This window comes from Ursus arctos, unplaced genomic scaffold (genome assembly GCF_023065955.2).
Source record: "Ursus arctos isolate Adak ecotype North America unplaced genomic scaffold, UrsArc2.0 scaffold_14, whole genome shotgun sequence".
Classification (NCBI taxonomy): Eukaryota; Metazoa; Chordata; class Mammalia; order Carnivora; family Ursidae; genus Ursus; species Ursus arctos.
This window is the reverse complement of record NW_026622808.1, coordinates 66649403-66672641: the sequence shown is the minus strand read 5'-3', so window position 1 is coordinate 66672641 and position 23239 is coordinate 66649403. Positions and strand designations below refer to the sequence as shown.

Genomic DNA, 23239 nt, shown 5'->3' with positions numbered 1-23239 from the left:
GTATGTTTTAGCTGCATCCCACACATTTTGATGTTTCATTTTCACTTACTTTAAATACTTTTAAATTTTTTTCTGGGGTGCCTGGGTGGCTCAGTTGGTTAAGCCTCTGACTCTTGGTTTCAGCTCAGGTCATAATCTCAGGGTCATAAGATTGAACCCCATGTTGGGCTTCGTGTTAGGTGTGGATGCTGCTTAAGATTCTCTCCTCTCCCTCTACTTCTGCCCCTCCCCAGCATGTTCACTTGCACACTCGCTCTCTCAAAAAAAAAATTTTTTTTCTAGACTTCTTTTACCCATGGGTTATCTAGAGGTATATTGTTTAATATCCAAATATTTGGGGGAATTTTCCCAGATCTTTTGCTATTGATTTTAATATGATTTCATTGTGGCCTGAGAATGTACTTTGTATCATTTTTAAAAAAATGATTTTTAAGGGGCACCTGGGTGGCTCAGTCAGCTAAGCATCTGCCTTAGGCTTGCCCCTCCTCCCGCTCATGTTCTCTCTCGCTCACTCTCAAATAAAATCTTAAAAAAAAAAAAAAAAGATTTTTAAAATTTGTTTTATGGCCCAGAATATAGTATATCTTTTTGAATGTTCCACATACACTTGAGAAGAATGTATATTCAGCAGTTACTGTGTGAAGTGTAAATGTCACTTAAGTGAGGTGGTAGTACTATTGAGGTCTCCTTTCTGATTTTTTGCATACTTGTTTTAACAGTTATTGAGTTGAAAGTCTTTAACTATAATTGTGGATTTGTCATTTTCTACTGTTAGATCCATTAGTTTTTGCCTTATGTGTTTTAAAGCTCTTATTTTAGGTGCATATGTATTTATGATTATTACATTTTTTGAAGAATTGACCCCTTTATCATTTTGTAGTGGCCCTTTTATCCTTGACAGTCTTTCTGATTCTGAAGTCTACTTTGAAATTGATTTGGGTCTACTAACCTTCTTTTGATGAGTATATGGTATCTTTCTCTATTGCTCTATCTTTTCCTATCTAAATCTTCATATTTAGTGGGCTTTTTGTAGATAGCATTTAACTTGATCATGCTTTTTCATCCAGTCGATAATTTGTCTTTTAACTGGTATTTTTAGAACATTCACATTTAAAGTAATTATTAATATAGTTAGATTAAACTTACCATCTTGTGAGCTATTTTCTGTTTGTTGCATTTCTTTTTTATTTTTTTTAAAGATTTTATTTATTTGAGAGACAGAAAGAGCATGAATCGGGGGAGGGGTGGGGGGAGGAACAGACTCCCCTCTGAGCAGGGAGCCCCATGCGGGGCTTGATCCCAGGACTCTGGGTTCATGACCTGATACAAAGGCAGACACTTAACTGACTGAGCCACCCAGGCGCCCCTATTTGTTGCATTTCTTTCTCTTTTCTTCTTTTGCCTTCTGTAGTGTGAATTGAGCTTTTTATTAGTATTCTTATATCCTCCCTATTGACTTATTTTTACTTACTTAAAATGTGTTTTAGGGATGCCTGGGTGGCTCGGTCAGTTAAGCATCCAACTCTTGATTTTGACTCAGGTCATGATCTCAGGGTCATGGGATCCAGCCCCATGTTGGGCTCCATGCTCAGTGGGGAGTCTGCTTGAGGATTCTCTCCCTCTCCCTCTGCCCCTCCCCCTGCTCGCACTCTCTCTCTCTCTCTCACTCAAATAAATAAATCTTAAAAAAATGGCTTTTAGTGGTTGCCTTTGGGTTTACAGTATTCATTTAAAAATAACCTGAGTATACCTTCAAATGATACCACTTCACATGTAGTGCATATATCTTAATAGTATATGTTCCTAAATCTTCCTTTCACTGTCACTGTTGTTACATATTTTGCTACATATGCTATAAATACCCAGTACGTTGTTCACTACTTTAAACAATTGTATTTTAGAGCAATTAAAAATATGAAAAAGAAGAGATTTTATTTTACCTTCATTTATTCCTTTTTTTATATAGATCCAAGCTTCTCACCTTTATCATATTACTTCAGCCCAAAGAACTTCCTTTAATATTTCTTATAGGGTGGATCTGCTGGCAATGAATTCTTTGTTTTTGTTTATCTGGGAGAGTCTTTATTTCTTCTTCACTTATGAAGGATATTTTCACTTGATATAGAGTACTGATTGGGCAGTTTTTTTCTTTCAACATTTTCAAGTTGCCACTGCATTGTCTTCTTTATTGCAAAACTTCTGACTGAAAGTTTATTGTAATCCTTATTTTTATTCCTCTGCCTGTAATATGTTTTTCCTTCTCTGGCTACCTTCAGGATTTTCTCTTTGCTTTTCAACAATTTAAATAGGATATGCCCTGGTGTGTGTTTTTTGGGGGGAAGGATATATTTATCTTGTTTGTTTTTTGGAGTTTCTTAAGTCTATAATTAGGTGTCTTGTCACCGATTTTGTTAACATTCTTGAGCATTCTAATATTTTTTTCTCCATTCTCTCTTTCTCCTGGCATTTTAAATATGTGTATATTGTTTGATAATTTCCCACATTTCTCATATGTTCTCTCCTGTTTTATTTTCCTACTATATTTTTTCTTTATGTTTCAGTTCGGGTGCTTCTGTTAGCTTCTTTTCAAGTTCATTGATTCTTTTTTCTGCTGTTTGAAGTCTAATAATCTGTGTTTCTATTTCTAGACTTGCCATTTGATTCTTATGATTTCCGCGTCTCTGTGAGTTTACCTATCTGATCTTGCATGTTGTCTACCTTTTCTGTTATAGTCTTTAACGTATTTTTTAATTTTTTAAATTTATTTATTTTTAAAAAAGATTTTATTTATTTATTTGACACAGAGAGAGAGACAGCAAGCGAGAAAGGGAACACAAGTAGGGGGAGTGGGAGAGGAAGAAGCAGGCTCCCAGCAGAGCAGGGAGCCCGATGCGGGGCTCAATCCCAGGACCCTGGGATTATGCCCTGAGCCAAAGGCAGCCGCTTAATGACTGAGCCACCCAGGCACCCCCAGTCTTTAACATATTAAGCATGTTTTAAATTACCTGATAGTTCCACCATCTATGTCATATCTGAGTCTAGTTCTCATGATTGCTTTGTTTCTTCAAGCTGTGTTTTTGGCATACTTCATAATTTTTTTTTTGACTGCTGGGCATGTTGTATAGGACAGGAAATACTGAAGTAAATATTTTACATGCTTAGAGAACACTGCAGATTTCCTTCTGGTAGTCTTTTAAGGTGGAATTTGTGTTAATTTGTTATGGGTTGGACTGTGCTTGAAGTTTATTATTGCTGTGGTTACCAGAGTTGATATTTGCTTTTGCCATGGGAGCCCAGAGACTTCACATTTCCCTAGTGTCCCTTGTCTCTGAATGTCTTTTATCTCCTTGCTTGGCTTTGGATTTTACCTTTGTACTGTTTCTCAGAGTCTGTCTCTTGCAGCTATATTCCACTGTTATTGTTAGAGCTTGTTAGCATGGTAATGGAGGGTAAGGGGAGTTCTGTGATGATCTATTAAGCCTCAGATTTAGGCAGGTACTAGAACCTGGGTCTTGGAGGTTTGGCCTTCACTAAACTTTACATGCCACTTCCTTGGGTAGAGCTTCCTGACTCTTTCTTTTTATCCAACTGCAGTATCTAGGTTAATTTTTTAAGCCCTTATTTTAGCCAAGGTTTTTTTTTTTAATTTTTAAATATTTTAAAAATTTATTCGAGAGAGAGAAAGAACATGAGCAGGGGGGAGGAGCAGAGGAGGAGGGAGAAACAGACTCCATGTTGAGCAGGGAGCCCTATATGGGGTTTGATCCCAGGACCCTGAGATCATGACCTGAGCCACCCACGTAGCCCCAGGGTTTTTTTTATTTTTAAAGATTTTTTAAAAAACTCATTTATTTTATTGAGAGAGAGAAGCACAGGAGGGGAGAGGAGGAGGGAGAGAGAGAGAGAGAGAATCTGAAACAGATGCCACACTGGGCATGGGACCCAACTCAGGGCTCGATCTCACGACCGGCAAGATCATGGCCTAAGCTGAAACCGAGAATCGGATGCTTAACCAGCTGAGCCACCCAGGTGCCCTGGCCAAGGTTTTTAGAGCTCTCTCACCCCTGCATTAAGGTCATTGTTAATTTAGAGAGAGAGTGAAGATTGAGTGCAAGTTTCCTTGGTCTCTCTCTTTTCCTCCACCTATTGTGTGATTCTGCCAGTGTTCTCAGGGTATAGGCCTTGATGAATTTTTCTTTGTGGAATAAGCCTTTTTTTTAAAAATTAAATATTTTATTTATTCATTTGACAGAGAGAGAGACAGCCAACGAGAGAGGGAACACAAGTAGGGGGAGTGGGAGAGGAAGAAGCAGGCTTCCTGTGGAGGAGCCTGATGCGGGACTCAATCCCAGGACACCAGGATCACGCCCTGAGCCAAAGGCAGTCACTTAACGACTCAGCCACCCAGGCGCCCCTGGAGTAAGCCTTTTGTTCCAGAAGGAGATAGCTCTGAGCTGATTGGCATTGCCTATTCTACTCTTCAAGCTCCATAGGGGTGAGTGAGGGCAAGGATGAGGAAGTTTTTCTGCATTGTTTCAGATCTCCCCTGCATTAGAGATTCTTTTGAGGTTCCTGGAGAAAAAGCCTAGAGTGGGAACTCTCTTATCATTGCATTCCCCACGGTTTTTACACTCTCGTGTTAGCCCACATTCAGTCTTAAGCAGTTTATCAAAATTCATGGTTTAAATCCTCCTAACCGCGGTGGAATTCTTCCATGCTCTTGGGACAATGTTTCCTTTAGTCAGAAAGCTTTCCCTCCAGGATTTTAGGTGCTTGTCCAGCCTGTCTATGTTGTTCCATCCCTGCTGTATTTTTAAAGTGTATGTATGTAAGTATGTATGTTTTTTTTGAGTATAGCTGACATACAGTGTTACATTAGTTTCAGATGTACAGTTTAGTGATTTGACAAGTTTATGTATTATGCTATGTTCACAAGTGTAACTACTATCTGTCCCATTACATCGCTATTACAGTGTCATTGACTGTATCCTTATGCGGTGCCTTTTATTTCCATGCCTTATTTCATAACTGGAAACTTGTATTTCCCTCTCCCCTTCACCCATTTTGCCCAACCTTCTATCCCTGCTTTATTGCCTAAAGGTTGGATCAGGAGAAAGTGGGGGTTGGGGTGGGGAGTGTGGTTCTTTCCTTTCTCTGAAAGTTAGGTATCCACACTGTGGTCAGAGAATAACTTGTGAGACTTTCTTAAGGCTCAGCGTCTGATCAATTTTGGTAAATGATCTCTCAGTGCTTGAGAGAGTATTTATTATGCAGTTATTGGGTAGTGTAGGTCTGGTTAATCATGCTATTCAAATCTCTACTTTTATCTTTTTCTTCCCTCTTTCTGTGTCATTGGTTCTGTCAGCTATTGGTGTTAAAAGTTTCCCTATTATAATTATATGGATATTTTTTACTACTTGTAATTCTGCCAACTTTCACTTTATGTATTTGAAGGCTGTGTTATTACATGCATACAAATTTTAATTTGTTTTATCTTACTGATGAGTTATACATTGAATTCTAAGAATTATACACCTATAAATGCTTTTCGCATTAGAGTCTACTTTGAGTACTAATTGAGTACTATTAATAAGGCTTTCCTTTTCTGTATGACCTTTCCATACTTTTCATTTTTAACTGTTTTCTATCTTTGTATTTTAGGTGTGATTCTTGTGAACATAATAATAGTTGAATTTTGTTCTTTATTAGTGTAATTATTTTTGTCTTTTGATCTGATTACGTCAGTGTAATTACTGGAATATTTGGGTTTACGTTTGACCTCTTACATTTTGCTTTTTATATGTTCTACTTGTTCTGTGATCTTTCTTTCCCTCTTTTTTGCATTCATTTGGGCATTTTAATTCTATTTTTTTTTCTATTTAACGTAGTAGTTAAGTACTATTTTACTACTTTTCAAATGTTTATCCTAGAGATTGAAACATGTGTTTTCTTCCTTTTAAAAAAATGTTTATTTTTTTCAATACATAATAATAGTCATAAGGCACAGAATTCAAAAGGTACAAAAGATTATGTGATAAGAAGTCCTATCTCACATTTACCCACCAGCCACCCCATTCTTCAGCTGCCTCAGGAAATGTGTCTCCACCAATACAGTCATCTAGCCTCTTTTTTTTTTTTTTAAGATAGATTATTTATTATTTAGAGAGGGGGGAGGGAGAGTGCACGTGCGTGTGTGCACCCAATAGGGGGAGAGGGAGGAGCCAGGCTCCCGGAGAAGCAGAGAACCCAGTGTGGGACTTGATCCCAGGACCCTAGGATCATGACCTGAGCCAAAGGCAGACACTTAACCAGCTGAGCCACCTAGGTGCCCCCCCACCTAGCCTCTTTACTGGCTCCCAAACATACCGTGTTTATTGGTCTTCTAGCTGGGAGTCTTGGTCCATATCTTCTTGCTTATTTATTCTTCTCATCCTTCAAAGTTCAGTTAAAGCCTCTTTCTCTTTCATGAAGCTTTCTCAAGCAAATCTAATCTTAACTGATCTTCTAATGGTAATTGCAGTTTTTCTCACACATTTTAGCTTTAACGATATTCTTTTGTATTATTTTCCTTAAGTTTCAAGTATGTAAATCTTACTTTCTGTCCCAAATTGTGAGTTCCTTGAGGGATTTCATTCTGTATTATGTTGAGCACATAACAGATGTCCCCCAAATACTTGTCTAATTAAATTACTTGTCTGGTAATGGCTGTCAGAAGATCATTTTCCACAAAAAATTTTGTGCCTCCTGATTCTCAATTGTTCATGGTAGATGCAGTTTTTAGAGTTAGTTTTGAGTGCAAAATTGAAGATACAGAATTGCAAGCTACTTGGAAAAATATTTGCTTATAAAATTGTGATGTTTATGTACTTGTTTTGCATTTCGTGTTACTTTAAGATTAGACTTAATAGCCATTCCTAATTCAGTATCATAGTGTAAAAATATTCATTGTTACTTATTGACATGTGCACTTCCTTTAGTACTAACAAGTTAACACTCTTTTTTCTAAAATATCTTCTTTGTTGATTATACTTTTTCTTGATTATATTTTTGAAAAATTAGAAAATACTGAAAAATACTAGAAAAAATTACCCTACTCCTACCAGTGAGAGACAAATGTTAACCTTTGTTATACATAAACTCAGTTTTTTCTATGTAAATAGTTAACTTCTCCCCTCTAAGTTTTTCAATTTGTAATTTTTAATGTTTGCTTTTCAGCTTGTCCTAAAAGGATTCCTGTACACCTTAGAAGTGCTTGAGGAAGAGTGATAAAGGCAAGTATACAACTCTTTATGGTTAGTGAAATAAGCTTTGGTCACCGTATCAAAAAAAAAAAAAAAAAAAAGATAATTTGTATATAATTTCATTGGTTTTCCAGAGCACCCTCCTAAACATTTGCCAGATTTTTAAAACAACTTTTAAACTTATCTCTGATATTAATTCAGAGTAACTTGTTTCTTGAATGTGAAGTAATGGTGTAACGTATCTTTGGTGAAAGTGTTGTAGAAAAATTGTTAAACATTCTGAGAATTTAACAAAGTTCTCTGAAACGCCTGCTCTCTAAGTAGCTACCTTTTCCTTTTCTTTTCCCTACTTTGTATTCCTTCCCCTTGTCCCCTTTTCCCCCCATATCCTTTTGCTCCCTTTTTTCTTTGTCTACGTTTTCTAGTTTACTTATAAGAACTTTGCTTTTCAGAGAAGCTGAGTGAATAAAAGAGAAGCCAACATTTCTTTCTTATGAAAGGACACTTAACTTTGTGGTTGAACTTGTTGTGTTAAACCAGGTATCTCAGTATATTATTTGGAGAATTTTACAAACTGAGCAACTGTTTATTCATTTGAATTTGCTGTCTTAAAGAAGAAAATAGGGGAGTCCTAAAAAACTTGGACGTTACTGAATTCATTTAGTGCTTGCATTCTTACTCTCAGCAATTTTATAATTATTACATCATCACTGTCTTTGGTATTTTGGGCACAGTATTTCACCTTCCTTAATATTTGGTATATATTGAAAGGTAACCTTAAAGGTTTTCAGTTGGAAATTTTAGCAAGCTTCAAAATTTTGACCATATTTCTTGTTTGTATTGATATCACAGCAGTAATGCAGATGATAGCTAGTACATTGTCGAGGCAATACAACAGGTTGTTTGTTTTTCAAAATTCTTATCTTACAACTTGATATTTAAAGCTCAATTTAGGTTTCTTTAGGGTTGCATGCTAAGTAAGCCTCTGCTAGTTAGTATGATTAAGGAATGTCTTGCCTTTACAAATCCCAGAATTCACTACTGTTCTAGTATATAACCTTTGCAGCTGTATAGATGGCCTGCGTAAGCTTTGGCTTGACACCCTATTTCTAGGTTTCCCTGGGAATGCTGGCATTTTTTTGTTTGTAATCAATCATCATTTCCAGTTATTTGAAAATAAAAATAATGTAGAATTGCTAGTGAAATCTCAAATGAAGTTACTGACAATTAAAATGTACTGTTTTCCTTTTTTTTTTTAATAAGAAGCAGATGCCTTGTTGATAAGTTTATAACACTGCCCCAAAAAACCCCCCAAGTTTACAGTTAATATCTTTATATACAAGACAAGTAGGTCATTTGGTTTTCCAGCTAACCTTGACCTTTAATTCCTTTAATCATGGTATCTTTTACTCTGATGGAGGAACTTCTTTTACATTTTTTGTTTCCAAAAACAACAAAAAAGTCAGCTGTATTATTTAGCTAATACAATACAAATAAGGAAAAGAGTAAATTACTTCCTTATTATCAGTCTGCTGCTTTCACATCCTCCCATCTTCTTAGGGTCTAAACTGCCCAGTATAAGCAGAGATTAGTTACTGGATTATCTTGGTTACATGGCTCTTATTCTCTGAGGAGCTCAATGCTATGCTGAGTGGAAATAATTGAATAACTATTAGTCTGCTCTACAGACTCATGAGGGAAGGGGAGTGTAATTAAATACATGTACTATTGGCAACATTTTTGCTGTCAAGGAGCCCCAGAAAACTCCAGTAAAGGCCAAGACAGTCATTAACGTAATAAGGATTAAGGGATTCTTTCTGGGCTCCCCCAATGGGAAGAGGAAAAAACAAAAGCAGTGCACAATCAGGACAAGGGTAAGAAGTCCCAGTGGTGTGGCAGGATTTCAGCGTGGCCACAAAGAACTTGAGTAAAAGGCAGTGAAATTTCCCATTCTCATGATTGCTACTCATTTGCCTAGTTTGGGAGCAAAGAATTTTGTGGTATTTAGAAAGTAGGAAGGTACTGGTGAGAGACAAAAGTCTTTAAGTCTGTCACAGTGTTTATAGTCCTGAGTCATGAAGAGGTCAGGAGGTGGGAAAATAGGCATGAAAAAATATGGACAGCAGAGGCACGATCACAGTACCATATACATGGTAAGAAGGTCTTCTGAGAGTAGTTACCGTGAGGAAGACTCTAGCAGGTTTGCATGCCCATGCCTCTGAGCTCCAGCAGCCTTGAGTTCACAGTGAACTCTTACATCTAGCTAATTTATGCCTTTTAGATTTGCTATCTGGTGGCAAGGAGTTTCCATATCCCCAGAACATGACCATCAGAGGGCCTCATTGGTAGTGACTTAGGCTGTTCAGAGTACTTAGTAGTGTAGGGAGTTTTAAAGCTTGTTGAACAAAAGGTTGAGGGAAAATAGGGAAATAACTTCCTATACCATATTTTGTCCTCTCTAGCAGGTTCTGTGCATTAATACAAACATATATTTGCAAAAACTCAATACAAAATTACTACCTATTTCTTTCCATTAAGAAAAATCTCACCCCTACCATCTTCCCCTCCTCTTTTTTTGCATGTGATTTCCATAACTGTGGCAGTTATGTTGACTTTATATTTCTTAGTTTCAGCTTCCTTTTAATTTCCCGCATTTAATATTGGTGTGTGGTTGCATTTTGACCTTTCTCTTTCTCTACTCTTCCATCATACCCAGTTACTGTGTTACTTCTTTGCTTTTGAATTTGTGTGGATATGTGGGAAACTTCTGTCAGAGATGACACTATTCAGGAAAGGGATTTCTTTGAATCTCTTTTCTTTTTTTGCAGGGTAGGGTGGGGGTGGGGACTGACTCCAACTGTCCAACGCTTGTCCGTTTGAGATATAAACTATCTTGCCTCTTGTTCTCCACCTCTGGAGTGACTCTGAATCTCTTTTCTTGATAGCTGGTACTGAGCAAAGCTCTAGTCTCTCTGAAGACAGATTCTGTCTGGATCATTTGCTCATATGGTGCCAGATGGTCATTTGTGCTTCAGCAGAGAATTCAGCTTACGAGATTTTTAATTCCATTTTCTTTTCAATAGAACAAACCTGTCACCCCTATTTACCAGTGACCTTGATAAATATGAATGGTAACAAGAAATTCCTCTTTTCCATTAAAATCCATATACAGTTGGATTAAGATATCCACTTCTCACTATTATTCTTTGAATTTACTTTGCTGAGTTTCAGCATATGTACAATTAACTGTGGTTATGAGTGAGAGGAATTAAATTGCCTCAGCTACACTGTACATATTGAATGGTCTGTTCCCTTGTGATTTCCCAAGTAGTGGCTATTCTGTCAACTGTTATGGTTTCCATTCCAAGATGATTCCTCTAGTATCCAATTCTTCATATATTGAAACTCATAGGGATTTTTTTTAAACATTGCTGTTTTGATTTGCTGTGTACTTGTTTCTGAGCTTTTTCTCCTATCCTAGAAAATAATCATTACCCACTATCTAGAAAACTGTCTTTTAATCTTCTGATTAAAGATTGCTTAATGATAGTGCCTATTTGTTTGGCTAGTGGCATGTTTTTCTTTAACACTGGAGATTTTGCATGCATTTATAATAAGAAGCTCTTTTCTTTTCTTTCTTTCTTTTTTTTTAAACATTAGATAGGCATGAAGCCTCCGTCTCACAGCTGCATGTGTAGTTACTGTTGAAGCAAATGCCTACCTAATTTGACAGTCTTGGTGTGTTTAGAACTTTTTGAGTTTGCAAATAAGCGTATTAAGTCTACTGATGGAGCCTTCGGGCAGTGAACAGTTATATGAGGACCCTGATCCTGGAGGCAAATCCCAAGATGCAGAGGCCAGAAAGCAGACAGAATCAGAACAAAAGTTGTCTAAAATGACCCACAATGCTTTGGAGAACATTAATGTGATTGGCCAAGGCTTGAAGCATCTCTTCCAGCACCAGCGCAGGAGGTCATCAGTGTCTCCACACGATGTGCAACAAATTCAGGCAGATCCAGAACCTGAAATGGATCTGGAAAGCCAGAACGCATGTGCTGAGATTGATGGTGTCCCCACCCACCCCACAGCTCTGAATCGGGTCCTGCAGCAGATCCGAGTGCCACCCAAGATGAAGAGAGGGACGAGCTTACATAGTAGGCGGGGCAAACCAGAGGCCCCAAAGGGAAGTCCCCAGATCAACAGGAAATCTGGCCAGGAGATGGCAACTGTTATGCAGTCAGGCCGACCCAGGTCTTCATCCACAACTGATGCTCCAACCAGCTCTGCTATGATGGAAATAGCTTGTGCTGCTGCTGCTGCATGTCTGCCAGGGGATGAGGCAACTGCGGATCGGGTAAGTCTGCTAGATTTCCTTTTTCTGCTAACTTACTCTTCTTCGAGCTAGGATTCTCCACACTTCTCTTTGGTAACTAAAAAGAGGTATTGCAGCAAGTACCTCAAAGTTGTGGAAAAAAATAGTTTTATTCATTTACTTTTTCATTAAATAAATGGGATGAATAATATTTATTCTAGCTAATGAATGGATGCTTATATTATATTCCTATTTGCTTCCTAACACATTGCTATATTTTGTTTTACCCTTTTGCTAAAACCTTCAGTATCCTTCATGTGTTTTTTATTTTAAAAGGCTCAGTTTTACGGTAGAGGAGCAAAGATGCTTTGTTTGTTCTTGTTTTGGTTTTGCACATGAATTGACTTTCTTACATTAATGAAGACAAGGAAGTTCTAGAATCTGGGTTTTTCTGTGCTTAGCATGGAAATATACTAAATTGATTATAATTTTCATATACACTGTACTACATCATCGGCATTTGATATACATTTGCATTCTGTAGTTGAGCATATGCATTCTTAAAATTTACTTTTTTTTTTTTTAAGATTTTTAAAAATTTTTGAGAGAGCGCGAGTGTGTGAATGGGGAGAGGAAGGAGGGAGGAAGAGAGACAAGCAGACTCTGCACTGCTTGAGCATGGAGCCTAATGCAGGGTTTTATCTCATGACCCTGAGATCAGCATCTGAGCTGAAACGAAGAGTTGGACGCTCAACCAACTGAGCCACCAGTTGCCCCTATTATTTACTCTTAATGAACAGGTTTTTTAGGTCTGCCTGGATGGGACAACTAGGCTTACCAAATTTAGGGGAAACTTTTCATATAACTTTCACTTCCATGTCTTAGTTATGGTTATTTGAGGCATATAGAAGAACTAGTTCTGCTAGGGTTTGAAAACAGGTACATGTAGCCAGGCAGGTAGTGACAATGAGTGAACTCATGTTACATGACTTGGACAAACTAAAGAGTACAAGTGCTGTCTAAAGGGGTAGTATCTTCTTTGCTTTAGCTGATTGTTGTGATTTAGGACTATGAGCCCAGTCTTGCCAGGCCTTCTGATTTTTCAAGAGAAACTTGAAATATAGCTTAGTAATCTCTTGATTTTTGACATATTATGGAAGCCAAACAACACATTTATGGTCCAGGTCTGCCCTATAAATTGCCATCTTGCTGTCTTTTGGCTTTACTTTTATGTATTCTTTAAGGTTTTGATGATTAGTCAGTCGCTTTCATTCTGTGTCTGTTTCTGGCACAGGTAAATTTATTTTACTGGGTATTTAGCCTGGAAATCCAAATATTGAATTGAGTACCTTTAAACCTCTCCTATTTAAAGCAACAAGTAATGGACAGTAAATCACTTCAAGAAGTTAAGCCTGTCTGGATAACATATCCACCAGAATAATGTGATCATGAGAATAAAGATTCAGATCATTGAAATTAAAGGTATGAATGAGGAAAAGTAATACATATTTATGTGCATAATAGTTATCTTTGAAATAAAAAGATATTTGGTCATTGACAAGGATAAAAATGTTGACAATAAAGACTAGCAGTACAACTATGTAATTCATCTTAATCTGTACCAGAGAACACTAAGACTTTTTAAAAAAGATTTATTTATTTATTTTAGGGGGGTGCCTGGGTGGCTCAGTCGTTAAGCGTCTGCCTTCGGCTCAGGGCATGCGTGATCCTGGAGTCCTGGGATCGAGCCCCGCATCGGGCTCCCTGCTCCGCTGGGAGCCTGCTTCTTCCTCTCCTACTCCCCCTGCTTGTGTTCCCTCTCTCGCTGGCTGTCTCTCTGTCAAATAAATAAATAAAATCTTTTAAAAAAAAATTATTTATTTATTTATTTTAGAAAGAGAGAGAGAGAGCGAGTACGAGCATGCATGCGCAAGCACAGTGGGGAGGTACAGAGGGAGAGAGAGTCTCAAGCAGACTCCATGCTGAGCGCAGAGCCTGACTCTTGAGTTCGTAACTTGGACAGCATCCATTATAGCAAATTTAGGAGCTCTGAAGAGCTGTACAAAGGTTTTTTTTTTTTTTCTTTTAAGATTTTATTTATTTATATGCCAGAGAGAGAGCGAGCGCGCACAAGCAGAGGGAGAAGCAGGCTCCCCACTGAGCAGGGAGCCTGATGTGAGACTTGATCCCAGGACCCTGGGATCATGACCTGAGCCGAAGGCAGATGCTTAACTGACTGAGCCACTCAGGTGCCCCATGTACAAAGTTTTATAGACAGAAAGGACGAGATACAAGAAAGTTTCATTAGGGAAAAATCGGATTGATATTGCTGTGTTACTTTCCCCGCAGGGAATCTCAGGAGTTACCAGGCACATTACCTAACTAATACTGATCGGGTAATTCCTGATTTGTTGGTTTAAGAGAACCTTTCTGGGAGAGGTAAAACCGTTTCTCAGTTTGATAACGTGGGGCTTAGTATAAGTGACTCCATTTTAAGCCAGTTGTCTTGTTTTTTAACAAAGTTAGATCTTTATATGTAGCTTTTAGAATAGTCATGTCAATTGCCTGTTCCAAGGTATAGTTTCAGTTACCTTTTCTCCCCAAGTGTCCTTGTCCACTTTTTCACATTCTATTTATGTATATACTTGAATAAATGTAAATACACTGTTCAGATACATTTCTAAATATGGAAATTTGAAGTTGTCTTTTTCATTAAATGGGACATTTCCTTATTCTGAAGACTTTTTATTCCACCAATAACTATCTCTTTAGTACGCCTAAGTTGGAGATTAGCACTTTGAGAGATATGAGAGCTACATATAAATTGTGTTACAGCCTTATTCTCAAAGACCTTACTGTCGGGGGGGGGGGTGGTGGCAAGATTTACGATTTACGTAAGTGGCAACTAAAGAAGCAATGTGATGTGTAATCAAGCCCAGAAGTCAGGGGCCTGCGGTTTTAGATTCTGAGAATGACTTGTTTCTGTTATTAAATATCAGTGTGACCTTAAACAAATTAAATTCCATAGGTTTCATTTCCTTCAGTTTTCAGGTGAGGTTATTGTACTAAATAATAAGTCACTTCTAATTTGAAAGTGCCACAAATTCAACTTGTACTTCCCAGTCTTTTTCATGGCACACATAGAAAATTAAAATACATGTCCAGCACAGCAGGGTAAAGTGATGACATGTTCATAGCCAGGGTAGTTGATCCAGTCACTCTAGGCTCTGCTTGGCCACCTGGGGGTCTGATAGTATCTACAGCATAATTATAACCCATCCTTGTGGTTAAAAGCTTCAATAGAGAGAACAATATAAAATCAGATGTTACTGAGCTAGGGGCAGTAGAAGTTCAGAGAAGGGAGAGCTAAGTATGGGGTCATGTTATTGACAGGGACTTTATAGAGCATGTGCTCCTTGGAGGATGTCTTAGGAATATGAGCCATAGTAAGTACAGATCTTCTCCATCCTAAGACAACACAATACGTGCAGATTTCAAGTTTCAAAATAGCTGAGATGTGCTTGTTTGTTTGTTTGCTTATGAGAGAGAGAAAGAGTGAGAGAGAGTGAGAGAGAGGGAGAGAGCGCGCGCACGCATGGGAGGTGAGGGAGGAGGGAGAGAGAGAATCACAAGCAGGCTGCATGCCCAGAGTGGAGCTCAACATGGGGCTTGATCTCACGACTCTGAGATCATGACCTGAGTCGAAATCAAGAGTCGGATGCTTAGACTTTGCCACCCAGGTGCCCTGAGATGTACTCCTTTTCCTTCTTGGAGAAGAACAAAACAAAACCCCAAATGTGAGTCTCTGGAGGGCTAGGACCATGTGTTATCTTTCTTTATTTCCTCCCTAGAACCCTAAGCCTAACCAGAGTGAGGAGTAGTAAAACGTTAGAGGAGGTAATGTGAGAAGATTGGAAGAGTGCATAATTGTGTATTTTTAAAATTTCTGTTTAGAGGAGAGGGCTTTGATTTAGTATTATAAATATGCAACTAAATAATTTGGATGATGTGATCAGAAATAGGGAGCCCTCAGTGTGGATTTTTGAAAGGTGGTTTGCATGTTGAAAACGTTATTTTTTAAAATAGTCATGTTCAAGATGGAATAAAATAGGAAAGAAACAGCTAAGGTATCAGGGAACTGAGCTGAGAAGTTATTGTCATATAGTGTAAGCATCTACCAGCTTATAAAACAACATTCAATTGTTTATGTCTATGGGAAAAGTCCTTTTGAGTGTCAGTGTTAGAAATGGTTTGTAGATCCCAGACTGGCCCCAAAATTCCATTGCTCCAAAATCTAGGTGAAATATTATACATTATTTCACAGAGTGGTAACTAGTTAAATAATACTAATCAGTGCTATTTAAATACCCTTTATTTTATAAAACAGTAACAGTAAATGAGATTTTTTTTTTTTTTTTGCCATTAATTCTGAGAAAGAATAAGCTTAATAAAAGGGAAATGTGAAGGTAGATGCAAACTTTGGAAGCTAATGAAGGGAAAGTTCAAGGTTAGTCATCCTAGTTCTCTATTAAGGTTACTATCACTTCAGAGCTCACTGTAGCATTTTCCTGTTAATAGGTGAATTTAGAAAAATGAGTGTATCTTTATTAGGCTGCAGTTAGGGAAGTTTAGTGGGTTACTTACAGTATGGACAGAGAGAAGGAGAATTTTTTTGTAATGCCTGGCTGGATCTGGAAATTAGAGAAAAGAAGAAAGGGTTGGGGCAGGCAGGTAGGATGGAAAGGGGAGGTAGGGTTACTCTTCCTGGTAATCCCCTCTGGTGGCTAAGAGCTCAAGTGTTAGGATGATTTCACACTGAAAAGGCTGAACCAACCCGATAGAGTCATGATTTCCAGGTCTACATATGAATTTTCCATGAAACAGAATTGGATAGCTGTGGGCGGAGGACAAGGGAAAGTCACTGCCTGTCACCTTTCCCCATACTGGAGGTCCCATGTAGCACTGCCCCCCCCCCCCCCCCAGCTGCTTTTTCTGCCTCCATGCTGGCACATCAGGAGCAGAAGCAGTTTCAGGCTGCTTTCCTGGGCCCATATCTCCACAAGGTGGAATCGGGGCTGGGAATGCCCGGAAGGACTTCTCACCAAGGCCAACACTGACAGAGGCACAGAGAGCTCAGTGGCTTCTGGAGTCCATCTTTGAATTAGCTCTCAAAAACCCCATTCTTTCTCATTCTCAATCTCATTCTTAAAATTATTGAGATAATACGTAGATTTAGAGTTTGAGGATTACCCAGGGTTTATAAATAAGGGACTCTGCCTCCCTGGTAAATCACAGCAGGATGGCATCCAGCTCTGTTCATATGAAAGGGAGTTTTGTTCTTTTTTTTTTTTTTTTTTTTAAGTAGGCTCCACGCAGCGCTTGAACTCACAACCCTGAGATCAAGACCTGAGCTGAGACCAATAGTGAAGACGCCTAACAGACTGAGCCACCCAGGCACTCCCAAAAGGGAGATCTCTAAGATTTTTTTTTTTTTTTAAGATTTTATTTATTCATTTGACAGAGAGAGAGACAGCGAGAGAGGGAACACAAGCAGGGGGAGTGGGAGAGGAAGAAGCAGTCTTCCCAGCGGAGCAGGGAGCCCGATGCGGGGCTCAATCCAAGGACTCTGGGATCACGCCCTGAGCCGAAGGCAGATGCTTAACGACTGAGCCACCCAGGCGCCCCGGGAGATCTCTAAGATTGAATTAGTTGAGCTGTGAGCAAAACCTAAGACCTTAGGAGCGCTCTCTTCCAGTGGGGAAGAAATGAGGTGGTGAGAGGGGTAGTTCCTACCGCTGACCACCAGGTGGTGCCCCTAGGCCAAGATCAGCAGGTGGAAGTCAGGGGATGACTGTTCTGTGGACAGACATTAATAAATATGGGATTATGACTTGAGAAGTAACTAGCACAGGAGATCATTAGGATATGAGCTGGATTAAGTACAGTGAGTATGATATAGTCGTAGTAGGTGCCCTTTGTAAATATTGAATTGAAATCGTAACTATGGAAATGAATAGATAATAGAAGACTAGATAAGACTTAATGACTGTTAGAATTTTAAAAACTTAAAGGTAAACAAAATTTAAAACCTAAAGATTTGTTTGGGAGAAGTAGTAAGATAATGTCCATTTTCTAAAAAATGGCTGAAAAATTATAATTTTTGATGAATACTAATAGAGATCTCTGTTTTCTGTGTATTTAGGATCAGGTAGGTGACACTGTCAAGGGAATATTTTTTCTTGTCAAGGGAATAATATGAGCTTGGAAGAGTAGGAATAAGCCAGAGATGGAGATATATTTTGGCTTTTTAGTTGTTTTCTGTTAAAGGTACTTTATAGAGCAAAACTTGGTTGCAAAAATAAGTAACCTTTAAGTTTAATGACCCTAGTTCAGAGGTCCAGAATGTGTATGTTTCTTTTAATATAGTATATTTATGTAGTAGTCCAAGAGACTTTTTGATTATCCTTAATGATCTTATATTGATATTTAATATGGTTGTCATAAGGGTGAAATTGAAGGTATACCTATGGTGTTCTTGAACTTGGTAAATTTGTTTTGCAGAGTTGACATATGGATGCTTCTAAAAGGTTTTTTGGTGTGTGTGTGTGTGTGTGTGTGTGTGTGTGTGTTTTAATATGAGTTACATTCCTCTGTTTGGAACAGCAGCTTTTGTGATGAAGGCTCAACATAAAACAATGTTGAGTTCACTCTTTAAGTTAGATTTAACCTCCTTTTCCTTTACATTATAAAACAGATATAGACTTCAGAGTAATTAGACCTCTAAAGCAATATAATATGTGACCTCATTTCTGCTTTCTCCTTTTATTCACAAGGGGTTTGGGTACTTTATCAGTAGCCTTGAATCTTAGTTGTGGGGGAGAATTTCGGCATCCAGAGTCCCACTATTTTGTTTATCCATAACACTGTTAAACTGTCTTCCCTTGTGACTTTTAGTTTCCAAAGACTCATACGTAGGTAAATAGATAATCTAGACAGAAGGACAGGCCAGGATCATGTATTATATAAGGTAATCACTAGAACAGATTGATCTTTGTTTCAGAGATCATAGTACATTTTTTTTTAAGATTTTATTTATTTGATGGAGAGAGATAGCCAGCGAGAGAGGGAACACAAGCAGGGGGAGTGGGAGAGGAAGAAGCAGGCTCATAGCGGAGGAGCCTGATGTGGGGCTCGATCCCATAACGCCGGGATCACTCCCTGAGCCGAAGGCAGATGCTTAACGACTGAGCCACCCAGGCGCCCCGATCATAGTACATATTTTATCTCAAGAAAGATAGGCAACTTTGGCAGGTTAGCACAATGTTGGGCTTAGTAAGTATTTGTTTGATGCTACATCATTATGACCTATGATCTTGTCAGTCAGTAGAAGCAGACTAGATTTCACTTTGGAGCTTTTATACTTCAGGGTCACAATATATATTTGCATTGATTTGTGTCTCTTATATATAGATGGGCTTTGAAAATACCCTTTTCCTAAATAGAATCATTTTAGATATATAAAAGATGTTTGATTTTAAAAATTAATCTTGGGGCACCTGGGTGGCTCAGTTGTTTAAGCATCTGACTCTTGATTTTGGCTCAGGTTGTGATCTCAGGGTTGTGAGATCAGGCCTGGCATTGGGCTCTGTGCTGGGTGTGGAGTCTGCTTAAGATTCTCTCTCTCTCCCTCTGCCTCTCCCCCCCTCAAAAAAAATTAATCTTATGACAAGTCTCTTTGTAAAAAGAATTAGCAAGGATTTATTGGTTTATATATTATAAGAATATTCATACCTCCAGCCAAAGATCAAGTCAAATATTCATCAAGAACTGACAAATACATTTTATCATAGTAACATCTAACTGGGATAAGGAGCCCGGACTCAGATTTCAAAGTTGTAATAATGAGGAAGTTGAGAATTTAGAAATTTTGGGTTACAAAATGAGTCCCTTGCAACACAAATGATTTTCAGCCAGTAGATCCTGGCCGTTGCCAGGTGATTAGCAAAGACTCAGGCTGTTAAGCTTTAGAGACAGTCCTAATCAGACTCCTCATTTTTCAGGCCCAAGGATGTTAAAACCTGTTTGAGTTTATACAGCTAATTATGAATGATACCAGGTCCAGATCCCTGGGTTCCTTCTGATTCTGTGTTTATTAGCATTCTTGCCTTTTTATCCTGTTGATCATGTCAGAGAATTGAAGAATACCAGTTCTGTCAAGCAGGAGACAAGAAAAGGAGAAAAAGGTTTTTTCTTTTTTCCAATATTGGTAACTAGATCAGCTTGTTTGAATGAGGGCAGAAATCTACGAGCAGTGACAAAGACTGATTTTATTCTACCTGTTTGGTTTCTTATGCTATTACTTTTAAATAATTCTTGTCTTCTTTTTCAGATGAGTAGCAGTGGAAATAAAATAGTGTAATGATTCCTTAGAGTTATTTTGACACTGTCCATTCTTAAAATACGAGCAGCGACTTTCTGGATTCTCACATATCTAAACAAAATAATAAGAAAATGGAGTAATTACTTACAGGGCCTAAAATAAGGCCTCTTCTATTTACTGAGATAACCAGTTAAATATATAGTCTCTGTGGAGCTATTTCTGCATTATGGGGTTGAGGGTGCGGTGGAAGAGAGTTCCTAATTGTAGTCTCACATTAACTACAAAATAACATTAGAGAATTATAGTTAAGAAAGGGGGATAAAGCTGAGAACCATCCCTCTATCATCTTTCTTATTTCCCTAAGATAGCAAGAAACCTGTCCTGAGAATATTGAATTTCAGTAATTGAATTTCAATAATTGAGAATCTTTTCCATGTAGTTGGTAGTGATCTTTGCAAGGATGTTTTGTGGAGGTAAATTTGTTTTAATATTATTACGTGAGATCACACTCAGCTTATCGAGTATCTAATGTATGCAAGATCTTTTTCATGTATATAATGTAATTTACATTACATGTCAGTTTTTTGAGGTAGTTCTTATCTCCCTTTTTTTAATTTAATTTTTTATTTTTTACAAATGAAATAATTAGGGCTTATGGAAAATTTTAAACTTGCTTAAGACCAGAGAGCTAGTACATAGCTGAGTCTAGTTTTTTGTGCTCATTCTGCTCTAGCACAGATGCCTCAATATTGTACATTTTTATCACGTACTTAGTGTGAGGGGTGTAATACAAAGGCAGAGGGAATAGAAGATCTTAGAAGGATGTAGACTGCCAAAAAATCCGTAACCTGTCAACTAGATGCCTATATCTAAGGAGACTAATTTTCCTGAAACACCTAAGGAAAAAAAACTAAACAATTGGTCTTAGCAATTAAAGTAAGATTTGGAGTCCAGTAATTAACTCTTATAGTAGGAATGAATAAAGTAGAAATTTAGATAAAGGAGTAGAAATTTCCCATTGCTTTCCACATCCACTGTCAGAAGGCCATAGTGAAATTGCTGGAAGTCCAGAAGCCACCAGTCTTAACCTCCAAACAGTGCTTTAAAGTAGGAAATGCAAGGTTATTTATCTTTGCTTCAGGTAATCTGACTGGCAGGTAATCTGATGGTAGCAATGATTCTTTTTAAAAATTTTATTATGATGATGATTATTATTTAAGAAGCCCCAATACGGGGCTCGAACTCACGACCTTGAGATCAAGACCTGAACTGAGATCAAGAGTTGTACACTTAACCAGCTGAGCCACCTAGGTGCCTCAGCAATGATTCTTTTTAATTCTGTGCTTTTAGGGTTGTTTCCGCCCTGCCAAGATGCTACAGCTGTCTGAGGCATAAGACAAGAATTCTCGAGCATTGTTCTAAAGGAAGTTCCACTTACCTTTTTGAGCCTTTCATTAACACAATACCTTAGGTTGGAAGAGACTTCTATAGTTATTTTATTCAGCTCTGTAACATTCTCCCCAAGTGGTTATTTGGCCTCTCAGAATCTCCCAAAGAAGCCCATTCAACTATGGATTCCTCTGTTAGACAAATCTAACATATTAAACTGAAATCTATATTAAATTGTATTTCTCCAGTTAGGGCCAGAGTATATAGTGCCTCTGCAGGCAGGGTTTTCTTTCATAATGTGTTTCTGAAAAACCCCTTTTCTAGGCAAATAATCCCTAATCCTTGGGACTCCCTCCCTCCCTCCTTTCCTCCTTTCCTCCTTCCCTCCTTTGCTCCCTCTCTCCCTCCTTTCTTCCCTCCCTTCCTCCCTCCCTCCCTTCCTTCCTTCCTCCCTCCCTCCCTCCCTCCCTCCCTCCCTCCCTCCCTCCCTTCCTTCCTTCCTTCCTTCCTTCCTTCCTTGGTTTTATTTATTTATTTGACAGAGAGAGGGTGCAAGTGCATAGGCAGGGAGAGGGAGAAGCAGGATCCCCGAGAAGCAGGGAGCCCAGTGCAGGCTTGATCCCAGAACCCTGGGATCATGACCTGAGCTGAAGGCAGACGCTTAACTGACTGAGCCACCCAGGTGCCCTGGATATTCTTTTTTTTTTTTTTTTTTAATTTTTATTTTGTTATATTAGTCACCATACAGTACATCCCCAGTTTTTGATGCAATGTTCCATGATTCATTATTTGCGTATAACACCCAGTGCATCATGCAATACATGCCTTCCTTAATACCCATCACCGGCCTATCCCCGTCCCCCATCCCCCTCCCCTCTGAAGCCCTCAGTTTGTTTCCCAGAGTCCACAGTCTCTCATTTTTTTTTTTTTTAATTCAGCAAATATTTATTTATTTATTTTTAATATTTTATTTATTTGACAGAGAGATAGCCAGTGAGAGAGGGAACACAGGCACGGGGAGTGGGAGAGGAAGAAGCAGGCTCCCAGCAGAGGAGCCTGATGTGGGGCTTGATCTCAGGACTCCAGGATCACGCCCTGAGCCAAAGGCAGACGCTTAATGACTGAGCCACCCAGGAGCCCCTCAGCAAATATTTATTGATCCAGGTGTTCTAAGTGCTAGAATGCAATAGTGAATCCTAAGTATAAACACTGTACTGTGAAATATTATTATCTCTGTTTTATAAGTGAGGAAAACAGAAGATTAAGTTTGAAGTGAATTATCAGGTTCACTCAATTGGTTAAAAGTTTACTGGATATCAGAACCATGCCTTTCTAGCTCCAGAAGTCATGCTTTTGACCACTACTCTGTTGTTGCGGGTCTTGCCAAGAATAATCTCATAGCTATTGGAATGGCCTAGAATATAGCTCAAGGAGAAGGTTGGCCTAAAGAATGGCTTAAAAATACTTTCTAGCTATGAGATTCAGAGGATTCTTGGGATACTAAATAAATTGGAAGCCTCCCGGGGCTCCACTGGAAAACTACACAGCAGGTAGATTTTTGATAGTCATAGATGTAAATTTGTGGTTTCAACAATTCACTGAGGTCCCCAGAGGTCCATGACAAATATGGAATGCTTCACAAATTTGAATATTATCCTTGTGCATGGGCCATGCTAATCAATCGTATTGTTCCGTTTTTATATATATGTTCCTGAAGCAAGCACTGAGGTGTTCTTGCATATCATCGTTTTGAATACTTAGTCATACTGGTACATCAGCTCTTGATTATTCCAGTTTTTCAGTATTCCTCTTAAATTATGGTCTGTAGAACAACATAATACGGAGATACGGATATAGTAGGGACTAGAGCTGAGCTATTACTTTCCTAATTCTAAGGTACTCTTTGGTTCTTTTAAT

At 38.4% G+C, this 23239-nt stretch overlaps 1 protein-coding gene and 1 non-coding gene across 7 annotated transcripts in view; one reads left to right on the top strand and one right to left on the bottom strand.

Annotated features, from left to right (window-relative positions):
- Window positions 1–23239, top strand: part of TMCC1 (transmembrane and coiled-coil domain family 1) — a 232902-nt gene that overhangs the window by 51271 nt on the left and 158392 nt on the right. For 3 of the 6 annotated variants that reach the window (XM_026501416.4, XM_044385084.3, XM_057311956.1), the window contains 2 exons: window positions 7216–7271; window positions 10902–11595. In XM_026501416.4, the coding sequence (XP_026357201.1) occupies window positions 11029–11595 (567 nt within the window). In that variant the 5' untranslated portion in view covers window positions 7216–7271; window positions 10902–11028. Of the gene's footprint in view, window positions 1–4476; window positions 4496–7215; window positions 7272–10901; window positions 11596–23239 lie in introns of those variants that run through there. The other 3 variants (XM_044385085.3, XM_048227227.2, XM_057311957.1) reach the window with 2 other exon arrangements.
- Window positions 22943–23046, bottom strand: LOC113257319 (U6 spliceosomal RNA). The gene has a single exon (XR_003316930.1). It is a non-coding gene; the product is annotated as a U6 spliceosomal RNA (small nuclear RNA).